This window comes from Durio zibethinus, chromosome 4 (assembly GCF_047325235.1).
Source record: "Durio zibethinus cultivar Kanyao isolate XHJ-2024 chromosome 4, ASM4732523v1, whole genome shotgun sequence".
Lineage (NCBI taxonomy): Eukaryota > Viridiplantae > Streptophyta > Magnoliopsida > Malvales > Malvaceae > Durio > Durio zibethinus.
Window position 1 is genome coordinate 6,842,901 of NC_143165.1, and position 16,585 is coordinate 6,859,485.

The following is a 16,585-nucleotide window of genomic DNA, read 5'->3' on the forward strand; positions in this document are numbered from 1 at the left end:
TCACTGACACCATGGCCTTTATGTTTGAATCATGTTTAATGCGTAGAACCTGTCCATGTGCTCCCTTCAGGGATCGTGATTATTTCCAATGCTGGATGGGAATGAAATCCCATTTTTCTTTCAAAAAAATAAATGGTAACAGCACTGATTTGCAGAATGGACTCAACTGGAGACTGGGTGTCAAAGCCACTATAGTTGATTTACAGCAAACGATTCATAATTATGTGCTATGTTTGTCTTGGCTCAAAATCAGTATATGAATGTACAAACTCTGTTTGCTACTGTATATGAAGAAACACACGTATACACATCTGATCGCTGCGTTGAATTGGCTCTCTCAGTGGCTAAATTTGTGACAGAATTGGATAAAAAACTGTAACAGATCATCAGTAATGAGAGGATATCCGCAATAGAAAATTTTCATCACAATTTTTCTTTATATTGAGACGGACATAAGCCATTATTGTGACAGATTTTTCAGTCATAATGCAATTTCTGGATTTATAAATCCATTGATAAAGGAGTGGCTGGTAGTTTGCAGGTTGGATACAATGAACTACCAGACCATAGCAAACATCCAAAAATCAATGAAAAAGACAGCACAAACAAATGATATATGCTGGTAAAGCTGTAAAAACAAGAGAACCAATACGAAGCATTGAAAAAAATCATAAATCTTGACTGAGTAAAGCTGAGCCAAAATTGATTTTTATATGCATTGTTGTTTTCTTGTGATAGTTTTCAACTTGTTCTTGCTCAGACGAATTTTGTTCTTTCGTTGTCATCATCTGAGATAGCTGAGACCAGAGTTATAATGAGCCCATACGATGAGTTTCTATCACATCCACCAGAAAATGCTATGTAATTTATTTCCAACTGCCAAAAAAAAAAAAAAAAAGCTAATTTCTTTGCAGAAATTAAATGGTACCACTCGCATATGTTTCCTTCAAATGTGATTCATACACACTTTGATTTTCAAAATTAATGTAAAAAAATGTCGAACACATACTCTGTTAGAAAAATGGGATTCAGCCCTATGTAAGTGGTTTTGGATCAAGTAAAGACCATAGGCCTTGATCTTTCATTTTACACAGAGCTCTACTTACTTAATAAAAAAGAGGTGGGGTTGTTTTAAGTGTGTGTCGAAAACCAAGTAAAAAAAATAAAAAAATAAAAAAAAGCAGAGAAAAAAAAAGAAAGGAGAGTTGGTTGAACGAAAGTCGATCCGTGGTCTGATTGAGTTGGAACCTTGTCAAGAGGTTTATGATTCAGAGTTCTACATTCTGAACGGTGAAGATCGGGTTTGAAGCTCTCTAGGAACAAATCCAGGGTATATTTGTTAAGTCACTTATTTGGTGAGATTTCTCTAATTGTTTCTCTAGTTGTTGATTAGCTCTAGTTTTAGCTAGAGAAGAACTTTGTGTACCTATTATTTGATAGTGAAGATTTTTCTGGTGGTCCGTGATTTTTTCCCTTTACACTTGAGGGTTTTTCACGTAAATCTTGGTGTGCTTTATTTTTCTTCAGTCTTTGATTATTGATTGTTGTCTATTACTTCTGTATTGTTGTGATTATTGCTTCAAGCGTAACAAGTGGTATCAGAGCAATGATTATTTTGAGACATCGATACATAAGCAACCCAAGATAGAAAAAAATTCTATTTGAGATCATGAAAGGTGATACAGGTTCCATGATAAAATTGAAGCATCGAATTATTCAATTTGGAAGCCTATGATGGAAGATCATCTATACTGCAAAGATTTGTATGAGCCAGTATTGGGTGATTCGACTAAACCAGCAGATATGAAAGATGAAAGCTGAAAGAAGCTAGGTAGAAAAACGTTGACTACAATAAGAAAATGGGTTGATATCAGTGTGTTCCATCATATAATGCAGGAGTCAGAAGCTCACATTGTTTGAAAAAAATTGACAGCATTGTATGAGAGAAAAACATGTATGAATAAAGTTATGCTTGTTAAAAAGCTTGCAACTTTACAGTACAGGGATGGATGATCTGTTACAGAGCACTTGAATAATTTTCAAGATATATTTAATCGGATGACTACTATGAAGCTTAAGATGGATGATGAAATAAAAGCGTTATTTCTTTTGGGTTCATTGCCAGACAGTTGGAATACTCTAGTTGTAACTGTTCTTAATTTAGCTCCTAATTATAAGGTGACATTGGAGATGGTAAAGGACAGTATGCTTAATGAAAAAGTAAGGCGAAAAGATGTAGACCCTGAGAATCAAGCTCTAGTCACAGAGAACAGGGGTAGAAATATCGACAGAGGTCAGGACTCAAAAAGTCGTGATAAATCTAAACATAGATCTAAGTCCAGAGGTAAAGTGAAGTGTTTCTATTGTGGTAAGGCGGGTCATATAAAACGAAACTATAAAATCTTGAAGCAAGAGCGAAAAAATGAGAAAGGCAATAGTTCAGATGATGGCAATGCTATAACAGTGAATTCAGATAGTGATTTAGTTACTTTGATTTGTACACATGATGATTATAATCATGTTAGTGATCTCGACATTGAGTGGATAGTTGACACAGGAGCGACATATCATTGTGTTCCTAAAAGAGAGTTATTTACAACTTACAAAACAGGAGACTTTGGTTATACCAAAATAGGAAACAAGAGTGTGTCGTAGATTATTGGGATTAGTGATATTGTTGTACAAACTAGAACAGGCTGCATGTTGACTTTGAGGGATGTCAGACACATTCCAGATATGAGAATGAACTTGCTTGCTATTAATGTCCTTGATAAGGAGGGATATGAAAGCTAACAAAAGAATAGACAGTGAAAGCTTTTCAAAGGATCTATGATAGTTGCAAGGGAAAAACTATGCTGCACAATGTATAAGACATGGATGCAATTGAACGGTAATCAGGTAAATACCGTTAAAAAAAATGCTTCAGCAAACTTGTGGCACAAGAGGCTGGCACACATGAGTGAAAAAGGGTTACAGGTTTTGGCAAGGCAGTATCTTATTCCCTTGACCAAAGGTATGTCTCTCGATTCATGTGATTATTGTTTGTTTGGTAAGCATCATAGAGTTTCTTTTCGTAAAAGTTCTCAGAGAAAAGAAAATAGATTGAAATTAATTTATTCTGACGTATGTGGTCCCATTGAGGTTGAATCATTAGGTGATAGCAGATATTTTATTACTTTTATTGATGATGCTTCACGTAAGACTTGGGTGTATATGTTAAAATACAAAAGTCAAGTACTGCAGTATTTTCAAAAATTTTATATCATGGTTGAAAGGATGACAGGGTTACCCTTGAAGTATATTTGAACTGATAATGATAGGGAATACACATCTAAAAGTTTTGAAGAGTATTGTTCAAAGCATTAGATCAGGCATGAAATGATAGAACCTGGAACACTGCAATATAATGGTATAGCTGAAAGAATGAATCGTACCATTGTGAAAAAAGTCAGATGTATGTTGAGGATGGTAAAATTACAAAGTCATTCTGGGGTGAAGTAGTCAACACAGCTTGTTATTTACTTAACAGGTCACTATCAGTTTCTTTGGGTTTTGACATTCCAAAAAGAATGTGGATAAGGAAAGATACTTCATACTCTCACTTGAAAGTTTTTGGGTGTAAAGCATTCATGCATGTACCGAAAGAGCAAAGATCAAAGCTTGACAGTAAAGCTACACAGTGTGTGTTTGAAGGATATGGTGATAAGAAATTTGGCTACAGGGTATGGGATCCAGTAAAGAGAAAGACAGTCAAAAGTAGAGATGTGGTCTTTCATGAAAAAAAAACTATAACAGACTTTGAAAAAAATGAGAAGACTACATGGATTACTATTGAGTGTGATGTTTTAACACCGACAGAGATTCCACAGGAAAGAGCCACAGATGGTGGAAATGAGCAAGAAACAAAACTTGGGGATATGAATGAGCTAGCCACAGTAGGTGATAAGCCAGATGCAATTAGTTGTGAGCAGTGAGAGCAATTCTCTCTACCTGAGAGTGTTGAGCAGGGGGAGCTACCTTCGGCATCAAGTGATGTAGAGTTTCAGCCTAGGAGATCTACTAGAGAGCGCAGGCCATCTACTAAGTATCCAAGTTTAAATTTTATTTTAGTTACCAGTGAAAGAGAGCCAGAAAGCTTCTAAAATATGCAGGCTATTCCAGATAAAGAGCACTGATTAAAAGCAATGAAAGAAGAGATGGAGTTATTGCGAAAGAATGGTACTTATGATCTTGTTAAACTTTCAATAGGGAATAGGCCATTAAAGAATAAATGGGTGTTTAAGTTAAAAAAAGATAGTGACAAACTAGTGAGGTACAAAGCTCGATTGGTAGTAAAAGGTTTTTCTCAGAAACCAAGCATCGATTTTGATGAGATTTTTGCTCCAGTTGTAAAGATGAGTTCTATTCGAGTGGTACTGGGATTGGCAGCTAGTTTAAATCTTAAGCTTGAGCAACTTGATGTTAAAACTGTATTTTTGCATAGTGATTTACAAGAAGACATTTATATGAATCAGTCTGAGGGTTTTAAAGTGAAAGAGAAAGAGCACTTAGTTTACAAATTGAAGAAAAGCTTGTATGGCTTGAAACAAGCTCCGCGATAGTGGTACAAGAAGTTTGATTCTTTTATGGTGAGTCATAGCTATAAAAGAACAGTAACAGATTCTTGTGTGTATGTTAAATAATTTTCTAATGGTAACTTCATTATCCTATTATTATATGTTGATGATATGTTAATTGTAGGACAAGATGCTAGTATGGTTTGTAGGTTGAAAGAACAATTGTCTAAGTCCTTTGATATGAAAGATTTAGGTCCAGCAAAGTAGATTTTTGGTATGAAAATTATCCGGGATAAGAGAGCTGGAAAATTGTGGTTGTCACAGGAAAAGTATGTTGAACGAGTGCTTGGTAGATTCAACATGCAACATGCTAAATCAGTTAGCAGTTCACTTGCCAACCATTTTCATCTAAGTAAGAAATCTTGTCCAATGTCTAAGGAAGAGCAACTAGCTATGTCTAGTATTCTTTATTCTTCTGCAGTCGATTCTTTAATGTATCTTATGGTTTGTACAAGGCCTGACATTGCTCATGCAGTTGGTGTAGTGAGTAAATTTCTTTCTAATCCAGGGAAGGTTCACTGGGAAGCAGTGAAATGAAATTTTAGATATTTGAGGGGTAGCTCAAAAATGTGCTTGACTTATGGAGTTTCACAACCAATTCTAGAAGGGTTTACAGATGCTGACATGACAGGCGATCTTGATGGTAGAAAATTTACTTTAAGGTATTTGTTCACTTTTGCAGGAGGAGCTGTATCTTGGTAATCTAAGTTACAGAAGTGTGTTGCTTTGTCAACTACAGAGGCTGAGTATATTACAGTAACTGAAGCATGTAAATAAATGCTTTGGATGAAACGTTTTCTTCTTGAATTGGGGTTGAATCAGAAAGAGTATGTGGTATTTTGTGATAGCCAGAGTGCTTTAGATTTGAGTAAGAATATCATGTACCATGCTAGAACAAAGCACATTGATGTTAGATATCATTGGTTACGTTCAGTGATTGAAGAACAGCAGATGTTATTGAAGAAAGTTCATATTGATAAGAATATAACAGATATGTTAACTAAGATACTTCCTAGGAAAAAGCTTAAGCTTTGCAGTAACTTGGTCGAAATGAGTTCCCTGGCCAAAGTCAGTTCCAAATGAAACTGCTATAATGATGAATCTCCTCCTAATGGGACTAGAGGGGGAGATTGTTAGGAAAATGGGGTCCAACCCCATGTAAGTGGTTTTGGATCAAGTAAAGGCCATAGGCCTTGATCTTTCATTTTACATAGAGCCCTAGCTACTTAATAAAAAAGAGATGGGGTTGTTTTAAGTGTGTGTTGAAAACCAAGTAGAGAAAGAAGAAAAGCCAGGAAAAGCAAAAAAAAAAGAGAAGGGAGAGTTGGTTGAACGGAAGTCGATCCGTGGTCTGATTGAGTTGGAACCTTGTCAGGAGGTTTATGATTCAGAGCTTTACATTCTGAACGGTGAAGATCGGGTTTGAAGCTCTCTAGGAATAAATCCAGGGTATATTTGTTGAGTCACTTATTTGGTGAGATTTCTCCAATTGTTTCTCTAGTTGTTGATTAGCTCTAGTTTTAGCTAGATAAGAACTTTGTATACTTATTATTTGATAGTGAAGATTTTTTTGGTAGTCCGTGATTTTTTCCCTTTACACTGAAGGGTTTTTCACGTAAATCTTGATGTGCTTTATTTTTCCTACGTCTTTGATTATTGATTGTTGTTTATTGCTTCTATATTGTTGTGATTATTGCTTCAGGCGCAACATACTCATATCCAACACTATCTGAAATCCATCTAACATAAATAAGCATACATTACCTAACTTCAAAAGACTTCCTTCAAGAAGAATGACATTATGTTTCCATTCTTCAAAGAACTTGAACTCCCTCTTGAGACTATACATAGCTATCTACCATCTAATTTGCCAAGTCTCAATATTGCACTTCTTAATTAAGGTATTTACCTAATTTCTAAATTCCGAAGTCCTCGTAAAATATTTTTGAGTATTGACTTATATTTCATTTGAGTGATTGATAGAAAAAATATTTTTATTACGCTATCACATTATTTTGAAATTGAATCTCATCGATCAACTAAATAAAACTTTATTCAAATCTTTGAATTTAAAAGTTCGTTTCAAAACTAAGTCTATACTTCCAGGTCCCGGTAGCTTCTTTGGCCTGCACACTGGCTAAGGATGGTTCAGTATAGGTTCCTTCAAGTATGATGGAAGCATTTCAATCGATCTCTCAAGTTGAACCATATCGGAAAAGGTTGGAAGGCCATATGGCCTATCCTAAAAACTATGCAGAAATGTCCATGGTTGAAACCCTAAGGATACTTTTACCATCCACAGGTTGACTGAATTGATAAAATCCTAATTGTTCTTCGATTCAATTAATCACAAATTGACCCAATTGATAAAATTATTAACAAAATCTGTTCGACGTATAAGTAAAAATTTGTGAAGCCACAAAAGTTGTTTTAAAAATATCCATTCTTTAATTTCATTCCTTTCTTTCCTCGAAAACAAAAATAACAGTTAAATCAAATAAAAATTAATTATATTTCAATAGAAGGCAACTTAGAGCTGCAAAATGAAGTTAACTACTTACATTTACAACATTTTTTTTTTTTAATTTCTTTTTTTACTGTAATTTTTAGACGTCTTTTTTTGGGTTATTATTATTATTATTATTGAACAAAGTAGGCCTTTAGTTTCCCTCCTCCCACGTGCAATACTGCTTTCTTCTGCGCCCAATTTCACCAGTCTTTTCCCTTTCGCTCTTCAATCTTCTGCACGGCACTTGAATAATTTTTGGGATCCCAAAAATTGTATCGAAAAAAATAAAAAAAAAAGCAGAATTTTCTGTTATTGATAGTAGTAGTCATGGTTTGCACATGCAAATCCATTTTTATCAATGCAGGGTATAAACATAAAAAGCTGCCAATTTTTCCTGCCTTGGAACATGACAATGACTGATTTTTGCCTTTTAAAATTCCTCTCCAGGTTACTCTATTTTCCTTTGCTTTTTTTTTTTTCTTAAATATAATATGATGGTTTAAAATGCTTGAAATTATTCCAATTTTTCCTGCCTAGCTAACACATGACAATTTTATTAGAAGAATTAACAATTTGACTATTTTTTCTGTTAAATTATTCTTCTATTATGTAGATACAAGAAATTTATTCTTAAAATCGTTAAAAAAATTAAATAATAAAATTTAAAAATACGCTTAATTGTATAAAAAAATCAAGTATGATAGTTAATTTTCTAATTGTGATAATGATAAAAGAATGCATTAATTAACAGTATACAACATTTGATTCCAGCCAGCTGGGTCCTATACTTTGAGTTATTTTAATTGTTAATTAAACACATTAAAGTGTAATTAAGTACTTAATGACATCAAAGTGGTCAAGTTGGTGAATTTACAAGTACATTATAAAAAAAAAAATTTGGATAAAAATAATTGGGGACAAACTTTTACTTGACAGAGGGGGTACTGAACATGCCTTGTTAAACTTTTCAACTAATCATGATTGGTGTTTCTTTAGCACTTTTGATTATAAAAAGAACCTCAACATAAATGCTATCTAATCGTATATTTGTATCATATAAAATATTAAAATTTATATATTTATATTATATTTTATATAAAAATTATTTGTTATAATTCATATAAAATATAATTTTTTATTTTATTAAATTTATATATAATTATTATTATAATTTTAAATTATATCATTTTATATTTTATTTTAATATTATATTTATAATGTATTATTATATTATATTTTAAATTACTAAAAAGGTATCAAGAAAAGAGAGAGAGAGAGAAAAAAAATAAAAGTTCCACATTACCCTCCATGTGAGTATGGTTTGAGGACAAAGCAAATAAATGGGTTGGCTGTTACAAATAGTTCACATGGAAAGGAGGACATGATTCTTAAAAGCTCACTTTCTTTCACAGCTCATCCATACCCCAAACTCCTATATATTTTCCCATATATATTTATATATATATAAGTACATTCTTCCATTAGAATTTATTCCCCATGTCGACAAAATGTCTTGTACCCAATTTGTAATTTTTTACTAAGAAAATCATAATTTAAAAATAGAAAAACAATCCTAGATATTGATATTTGAATATAAAAAAATATAAAAAAATCATATTTTAAAGATAATTACATAAATTAATTAATTAAATTTCACGTTTTAATTTATAAAGTATTGATTTTTACAAATACATGCATTTACGTATGTAAAGATAAATGGAATAATTAGTGATCTTTTACTCGGAAACCCTTCTAATTACTTGCTAGTCTTAATAAAACTTTTTTTCTTGTTTCACATCTAGATATTGTTATACGAAATTGATTTATATCTTTTTTTCTGCTCTTTTAACCTAAGTTTGTCAGCAACTTTCAATAACAATAATTTACCATCAATTTGGTACCACACAAAAGATATAGAATTTATTGAATGGTTCTGAATAAGTATTATTCCAAATTAAAATATCCAAGACATGGGCCATCTATATATATATATATATATATATATATAGATAAAACATGTTTGAAAAAAAAAATTTACTATCAGTATATAAACTAATAATTCATAAATTTATGCATATCGATAAATAAATTTTAATTCTTTTATAATTAAAGTCTAATTTAAATACATGACGAGAGTCATTTTATTTGATCGAAAAATCATATTTTATGATTGAATTTTTCTTTTTAGGCATCCAAATCAAACTTAAATAAATTAAATATGTGTGCAAAGATATATATATATATATATATATATAGTCAATGAAAATCAATGCCAAAGAACTTGTGGATGTGTAGGGCTCATCCAAAATTAAAATAAAAAAAGAAAAAGAAAAAAAGGGCATATAATAAAGAAATGTAGATAGCTTATGCTGGAAAGATTAGATAATGTTTTTTATGTAAAAAAATATACAGTTGATGCCAAGGGCAAGGAAGGAGGTCAAATCGGCATGTGGTGGTACTGATTCCTCCAGTTATTAAACTCACACTGCGACTTTCCCAGTGGAAGAAACCCCTCTCTCCCTCCGACCCCAACACCAGCTGTTGCTAGCTGTCCTAAATCTCCTCCCATGTGACCCACTACCCCTCTCCAAAGCCTTTGGGGTCCTTGAAATAAAAAAAGTAAATTATATATATATATATATATAAATGACTCAAATCCCATTGTAAAAAAAATGGCTAAAGAGAAAGAAATATAGTATATCATTGCCTTAAAGATTGTGATATGATTTTTGTTTTGGATCATCACATCTTGTTGTGTTGGTTTGTCTAGTTAGTTGTTAGTTTTTGTTGATTAAGATTAGCTTTGGTTTTCGTACTCATGAATATTAAATTATTGTTATAAAAAAATCAACTTTAAAAATAAAAAAAAATTATAAGTATTAAAATTTAAAATTTTGATTTATTAAATGTCCTTCATATGAATATTAGATTTAATAATTAATATATTTATGTTTATTTATTTATATTTAATATATATAAAATATAAAAATTATTATATTATAATTTATATCGATAAATTAAATATTAAATATATTTTTTTATTTTTTATAAATTTATATATAATTTTATTAAAATTTTGAATCGTGTTATTTTTATATATTTTTTTTAAATGTCATCTAATTATATTTAAAATTAATATATCTAATAAATATATATATATATATATATAGTGGTATAGACACCCATAATTTTTTTCTTTATATTGAGTGTGGTTTTGGGACATTAGCTTAGAATGGCACAATTACCTCCGAAAATACCCAACATGACTCAAAATTGGCCATCTTTTCCTCATCAAACAATGCCCACAAAGGCAAACTTCATTTCCACCGCCACCGCCATTGTGAATGATTCTAACAATCGAAACCACCAGCCCTCATGGGTTGACGAGTTCCTCGAATTCTCGTCGGCACGTCGTGGGGCACGCCGTCGTTCCATAAGCGACTCGATAGCCTTCCTCGAGCAACCATTAGAGGAAGAATGTGGGGATGAGTCAAGAGCCATGATGACAGAAACAAATGTGTTTGATCGCCTGGATGATGAGCAGCTCATGTCCATGTTCTCGGACGACGTCGTCGTGACCGTGCCGGCGCCAACGGTACCTTCATCCAACCCTTCAACGCCGACGTCTGATCAAAATAGCAACAATGATGAGAAGCCAGTTCCATCCTTGGATCTGCAACAGCCAAAAACTGAACCAGGAGAGGTAGAGAGCTCTTGTGAATTACCTGAACCACAACCTCCAACGACCTCCAATGGCGATCCAATCATTGATCCAAAGAGGGTTAAGAGGTAAGAACAACAAATCAAACAATAGCAAAAATTAAAACCCATTGTACTTAAACAGCCTGCAACAATGAAATTTTTAATTTGCAGGCTTCAGCTAAAAATTCTTTAATTACGTTATCCAAACAACTAATTTTATTTATCTTGGGTGATGATCAGAATTCTGGCAAACCGGCAATCAGCTCAAAAATCAAGAGTGAGAAAGCTGCAATATGTTTCAGAACTTGAAAGGAGCGTAACAACATTACAGGTACATGCATAAAAAAATTTATATATAAATTAATTAATTTTTGTTGATACAAAAGGGTTGCAGGTTGAAATAAAAAAAAGTTACATAATTTAAATTTTAGATCTGTTAGATGTTATAATCCAGATAATGAAGTTTTAGATTTATTAAATAATTAATTAATTTTGATTTAAAATTACTATACATAATTATATAAACTATACTAATTTGTAATTTTGATAATTCTTTTATATAAATAGTTTATTTAAAAGGATTTTTAGTTGCAATTTTTAAAATATTTTTTTATGATTTTTTCTTTAAATTTGTTTTCTTTTCTTTGATACAAAATGAAGACTGAAGTATCAGCATTATCACCAAGGGTTGCATTTTTGGATCATCAAAGATTGATTCTCAATGTTGACAATAGTGCTTTAAAGCAAAGGATTGCTGCTTTGGCTCAAGACAAGATTTTCAAAGATGGTATGATTTTTCCATTAATTATTAATTAGTATTACAATTTTAATTAATTAAACATGGTTTCTTTCTTAAATGAAACATGGAAATAGTAATTTTGAAGGTAAATTTTGTGCTTTTCCATCCCTCATATATGGAGGCATGTAAGTTCCATATCATAATTATGGTGTCAAACTTAAAGCTGACCCACTAGACAATAATTGTTACTTTTTATAATTAGTTCTTTTGTTTCTTTCCATTTTTCTGATAAAAGTTCACACTTTCTTGCTCATAATAGTTTCCTAACTTAACAAAATACTAGTAATTTCATTAAAAAAAAAAAAAAAACCCAAAATACTAGTTGTTTCTTGTATTAATTACACATTATTATTTCAATTCACACTTTTACACTCATAAATCATTTTTAGAAGTTTCAAAATATCTTGATCAAGAATCTGAAACTTAATCCAAATTGCTGATCACTCACTTCTCTTAGGAAGTGAATTCTCATAGACTGATATCTGATCTCTAGTATTTGTAAATTTTTCTTTACTAATTTTCCTGGATTTAAAAAAAAAAAATTGCTTGACCAAAATTAAGAAGATAAAGTCTTTTCCTTCTTGAATTCTCCAAATGCAAATTCCAGAGATGTTGAATTTAAACCTTTGGATCTTCATTAGAACCCCCTTTTTCCATTTTATGTAGTGGAAAACATTTATTCCTACCCTATGCACTTTGCTTTTTTTACTGTTTATTTCTAGATGAGTAAAACATTTTATATTGAAAGATGTGTGAATCTGAAGTAAATTATAATATTAGTAATAGTAACCAATGACAGTCCTTTTCTTAAGATATTTTCTTCAATGCTATTATTAGAAAGAATTTTATATAAAGTCTGTGGCATATTTTATTTTCATATAGCATGCCAAATTTCCTTATTTTGGATGTATTATATATGTAGGACATTTTAATTCTATCTCAAAAGGTGGCATTATATTTTGAGTTTCAAACTTTTTGGAAGGGATATTTGCTTGTTAAATATTGCTTTAATGTTATGTATCACTTGTTTATATTTAATACATTACCGAATAATTACATATATTATGAAGTTAATCGATTTATCCAATTTTATTTAAATGTTTTAAATCTTTGATCAGCTCATCAAGAAGCACTGAAGAAGGAAATTGAGAGACTAAGACAAGTATATCAACAACAACAAAGCCTCAAGAAAATTAGCACTAGCATCACCACCATCAATAACAACCACCATGCACCAATGCAACAACAACAACAGTAGCCGCCGCCACGGCTGCTACAGAATGAAGAACAACTTATAAGTTGATCAGAGAAAGAGATAGCTAAGAATCAAAGGAAAGGCAATGAAAAGCTGTGGTGCAAAATGGAAAAAACCCGATGAGGCTATCTAACAATTGGGAAGGCACTTAGGTTTTCACGTGATTTGTTTCCCAATTGCTGTCTTTCTATATAGTATAGGGTCCCTTGGACAAAAATTTGAAGGGCTAAGAAAAGGGACATGTGAAATGCTAAGATAGGAGAGTGACAATTTATTTTTTTTAGGGTTAGGGTTTAATTTGTTGTTCTTTTGGAGGGAAGATTTGTTTTTTTTTTTTTTTAATGGTGATAATAAATAGTTTAATATTTTTTAAAATTGTAGGAGGCAAAACATGGTGGAGACTTGAAGGTGTGGGGTTCTGTCAGTGACAACTGGTGGTTAGTGTCCGATTGTTTGTCAAAAGAACGAAAAAAAAAACTGATTTCTCTTCTCTTCTTTTTATATTAATTTTGTTTTATGTTCACGAATTATTTGTTTAGGAATATTAAAATGATAAATTACTGCACCCGAGGCGGCATTGTATTTTGTTTTGTTTTTAACCCAAAGTTGACCACATATGATTGGGTTGATTAGTCTTTTTCCTTTAGCTCTTCTTTTGACAAAAAATTGGCAAATGATTGAGAGGGATGCATGATCAATTTTTTATCAACTAAATTTATAAATTTTATTATTAAAAATTTTTTAGAGTTTTTGTCAAAAATATCTTTAAATAATTTATTTTTTATTTATGTAAAAATTTATATGTTTAACTTTTTATGTATATGCATATGTAAAAATATTAAACTTGAAAGTAAAAACCAATTGATTGATCATAAAGTTTAAAAGCTAGATGACTAATATGTAAAAAAAAAAAATTAACTAATTAAAATTAATAATCATAAAAAATTCATTTGATAGTTGATGAATGCTGAAAATTTTAATAAATAAAGCACCCATTGAATAATTTTTGTATATATGATGCCATATATATATTTATTTATTTATTTTTTAAAGCATTAAAATTTGAATTCTGTGTTAGGAAAGTGGGGTTCAGTCTCATGTAATTAGGTTTGTACTAATCAAAGGCTATAGGCTTTGGTTCTTTCTTTTTATATAGAGTCTTAGCTACTTAATAAAAGAAAGTGAGGCTGTTTTAAAGTGGTGTCGCAAACCAAGAAAAGAAAAATGAAAAACTAAAAAAAATAGAGAGAAAAAAAAAGGAGAGTTGGTTGAACGGAAGTCGATCTATAGTTCGATTGAACTAAAATTTTATCAGCAGATTTATAATTCAGAGTTTTACATTCTGAATAGTGAAGGTCGAGTTTGAAGCTATCTAGGAATAAATTCATGGTGTATTTGTTGAGTCACTTATTTGGTAAGATTTCTCAAATTGTTTCTTTCTAGTTATTGATTAGCTCTAGTTTTAGCTAGAAAAGAACTTTGTATATCTATTATTTGATAATGAAGATTTTTTTTTGTAGTTCGTAATTTTTTTCTCTATACTAAAAGATTTTTCATGTAAATTTTGGTGTACTTTATTTTTCCTGCGTTGTTGATTATTGATTATCGTTTATTACTGTGGGTTTATTGTGACATATTGCTTCTGCGATGTTGTGTTTATTGCTTCAGGCCCAACAAGTGGTATCAGAACAAATGTTATTTTAAAACATCGATACAGAAGTAGCGCAAGGCAGAAGTAAATTTTGTTTGAGATCATGAAGAGTGATACATATTTTATGATAAAATTAACAGTAACAAATTATTCAATTTGAAAGTCTATGATGGAAGATTATTTATACTGTAAAGATTTGTATGAGCCGATATTAGGTGATTCGGTTAAACCAATAAATATGAAAGATGAAAAGTGAAAAAAGTTAGGTAGAAAGATGCTGGTTACAATAAAAAATGGGTTAATATCAGTATGTTTCATCATATAACACAGGAGACAAATGTCACACTATTTGAAAAAAATTGACAGAATTGTATGAGAGAAAAATATATATGAATAAAGTTATGCTTGTTAAAAAGCTTTTAACTTTACAGTACAGGGATGGACGATCAATTACAGTGCACTTGAGTAATTTTCAAGATATATTTAATCGGATGACTACATGAAGCTTTAGATGGATGATGAAATAAATGTGTTGTTTCTTTTGGGTTCATTATCATACAGTTGAAATACTCTAGTTGTGACTATTCTTAATTCAGTTCTTGATTACAAGATGACATTGGAGATGGTAAATGACAGTATGTTTAATGAAAAAGCAAGGTGAAAAGATGTAGACACTGAAATTAAGCTCTGGTAATAGAAAACATGGGTAAAAATATCGACAGAGGTCAAAACTCAAAAAATCATAGTAAATCTAAATATAGATCTAAGTCCAAAGATAAAATGAAGTATTTCTATTATGATAAAACAGGTAATATAAAACGACATTGTAAAATCTTGAAGCAAGAGCAAGATGAGAAAGGCAAGAGTTTAAATGATGATAATGTTGCAGTAGTGAATTCAAATAGTGATTCAGTTACTTTGATTTATACACATGGTAATTATAATTATATTGGTGATCTAGGCATTGAGTGGATAGTTAACATAAAAATAACATATCATTGTATTTTTAAGAGAGAGTTGTTTACAACTTATAAAGTAAGAGACTTAGGTTGCACCAAGATGAAAAATAAAAGTGTGTCACAAATCGTTAAGATTGATGATATTATTATACAAATTAGTACAAGCTGCATGTTGACTTTGAGGGATGTCAGACACATTTTGAATATGATAATGAACTTGCCTGCTATTAATGTCATTGATAAGGAAGGATATGAGAGTCGATAAAAGAATGGGTTATGAAAACTTCTCAAAAGATCTATGGTAGTTATAAAGAAAAAACTGTTGTACAATATACAAAACATGGATGTAATTGAATGGCAACAAGATAAATACCATTGAGGATAATGCTTCAGCAAACTTATGGCACAAGAGGCTGATACACGTGAGTGAGAAGAGGTTACAAGTTTTGGTAAGACAGTCTCTCATTCCCTTGACCAAAGGTATGTCTCTTGATTCATATGATCATTATTTGTTTGGTAAGCATCGTAAAATTTCTTTTTGTAAGAGTTCTCAGAAAAAAGAAAATTGATTAAAATTGATTTATTCTGACATATGTGGTCCCATTGAGGTTAAGTCATTAGGTAGTAGCAGGTATTTTATTATTTTTATTGATGATGTTTCACGTAAGACTTGGGTGTATATGTTGAAAAACAAAAGTCAGGTATTGCAGTATTTTTAAAAATTTCATGCCATGGTGGAAAGGATGACATGGTTACCCTTGAAGTATATTCAGACTAATAATGGTAAGGAATACACATCCAAAGACTTTGAAGAGTACTATTCAAAATATGGGATCAAGCATAAGATGATAAAACTTGAAACACCATAGCATAATGGTGTAGTTGAAAAGATAAATAGTACCATTATAAAAAAAGTCAGATGTATGTGGAGGATGATAAAATTTTCAAAGTCATTTTTGGGTGAAGCAGTCAACACAGCTTGTTATTTGTTTAACAGATCACCATCAGTTTCTTTGGGTTTTGACATTTCAGAAATAGTATGGATAAAGAAAGATGTTTTATACTCTTACTTGAAAGTTTTCGAGTGTAAAGTA

At 31.1% G+C, this 16,585-nt stretch overlaps 1 protein-coding gene across 1 annotated transcript; it reads left to right on the plus strand.

The window, feature by feature from the left end:
• Nucleotides 1-10,305: 10,305 nt before the first annotated feature.
• On the plus strand, nucleotides 10,306-13,495 carry LOC111288421 (basic leucine zipper 34-like). Its single transcript, XM_022879303.2, has 4 exons — nucleotides 10,306-10,914; nucleotides 11,068-11,158; nucleotides 11,488-11,614; nucleotides 12,745-13,495. Exons 1-4 carry the CDS (start codon nucleotides 10,358-10,360, stop codon nucleotides 12,882-12,884), a joined length of 915 nt encoding a protein of 304 aa, XP_022735038.2. The 5' UTR covers nucleotides 10,306-10,357; the 3' UTR covers nucleotides 12,885-13,495.
• Nucleotides 13,496-16,585: the final 3,090 nt, after the last annotated feature.

Coding starts and splice junctions, on each gene's coding strand:
- LOC111288421 (XM_022879303.2), top strand. CDS start 10,358: ATGGCACAATTACCTCCGAAAATACCCAACATGACTCAAAATTGGCCA. Junction 10,915..11,067: donor GATCCAAAGAGGGTTAAGAG/GTAAGAACAACA, acceptor GGTGATGATCAG/AATTCTGGCAAACCGGCAAT. Junction 11,615..12,744: donor AGACAAGATTTTCAAAGATG/GTATGATTTTTC, acceptor ATCTTTGATCAG/CTCATCAAGAAGCACTGAAG.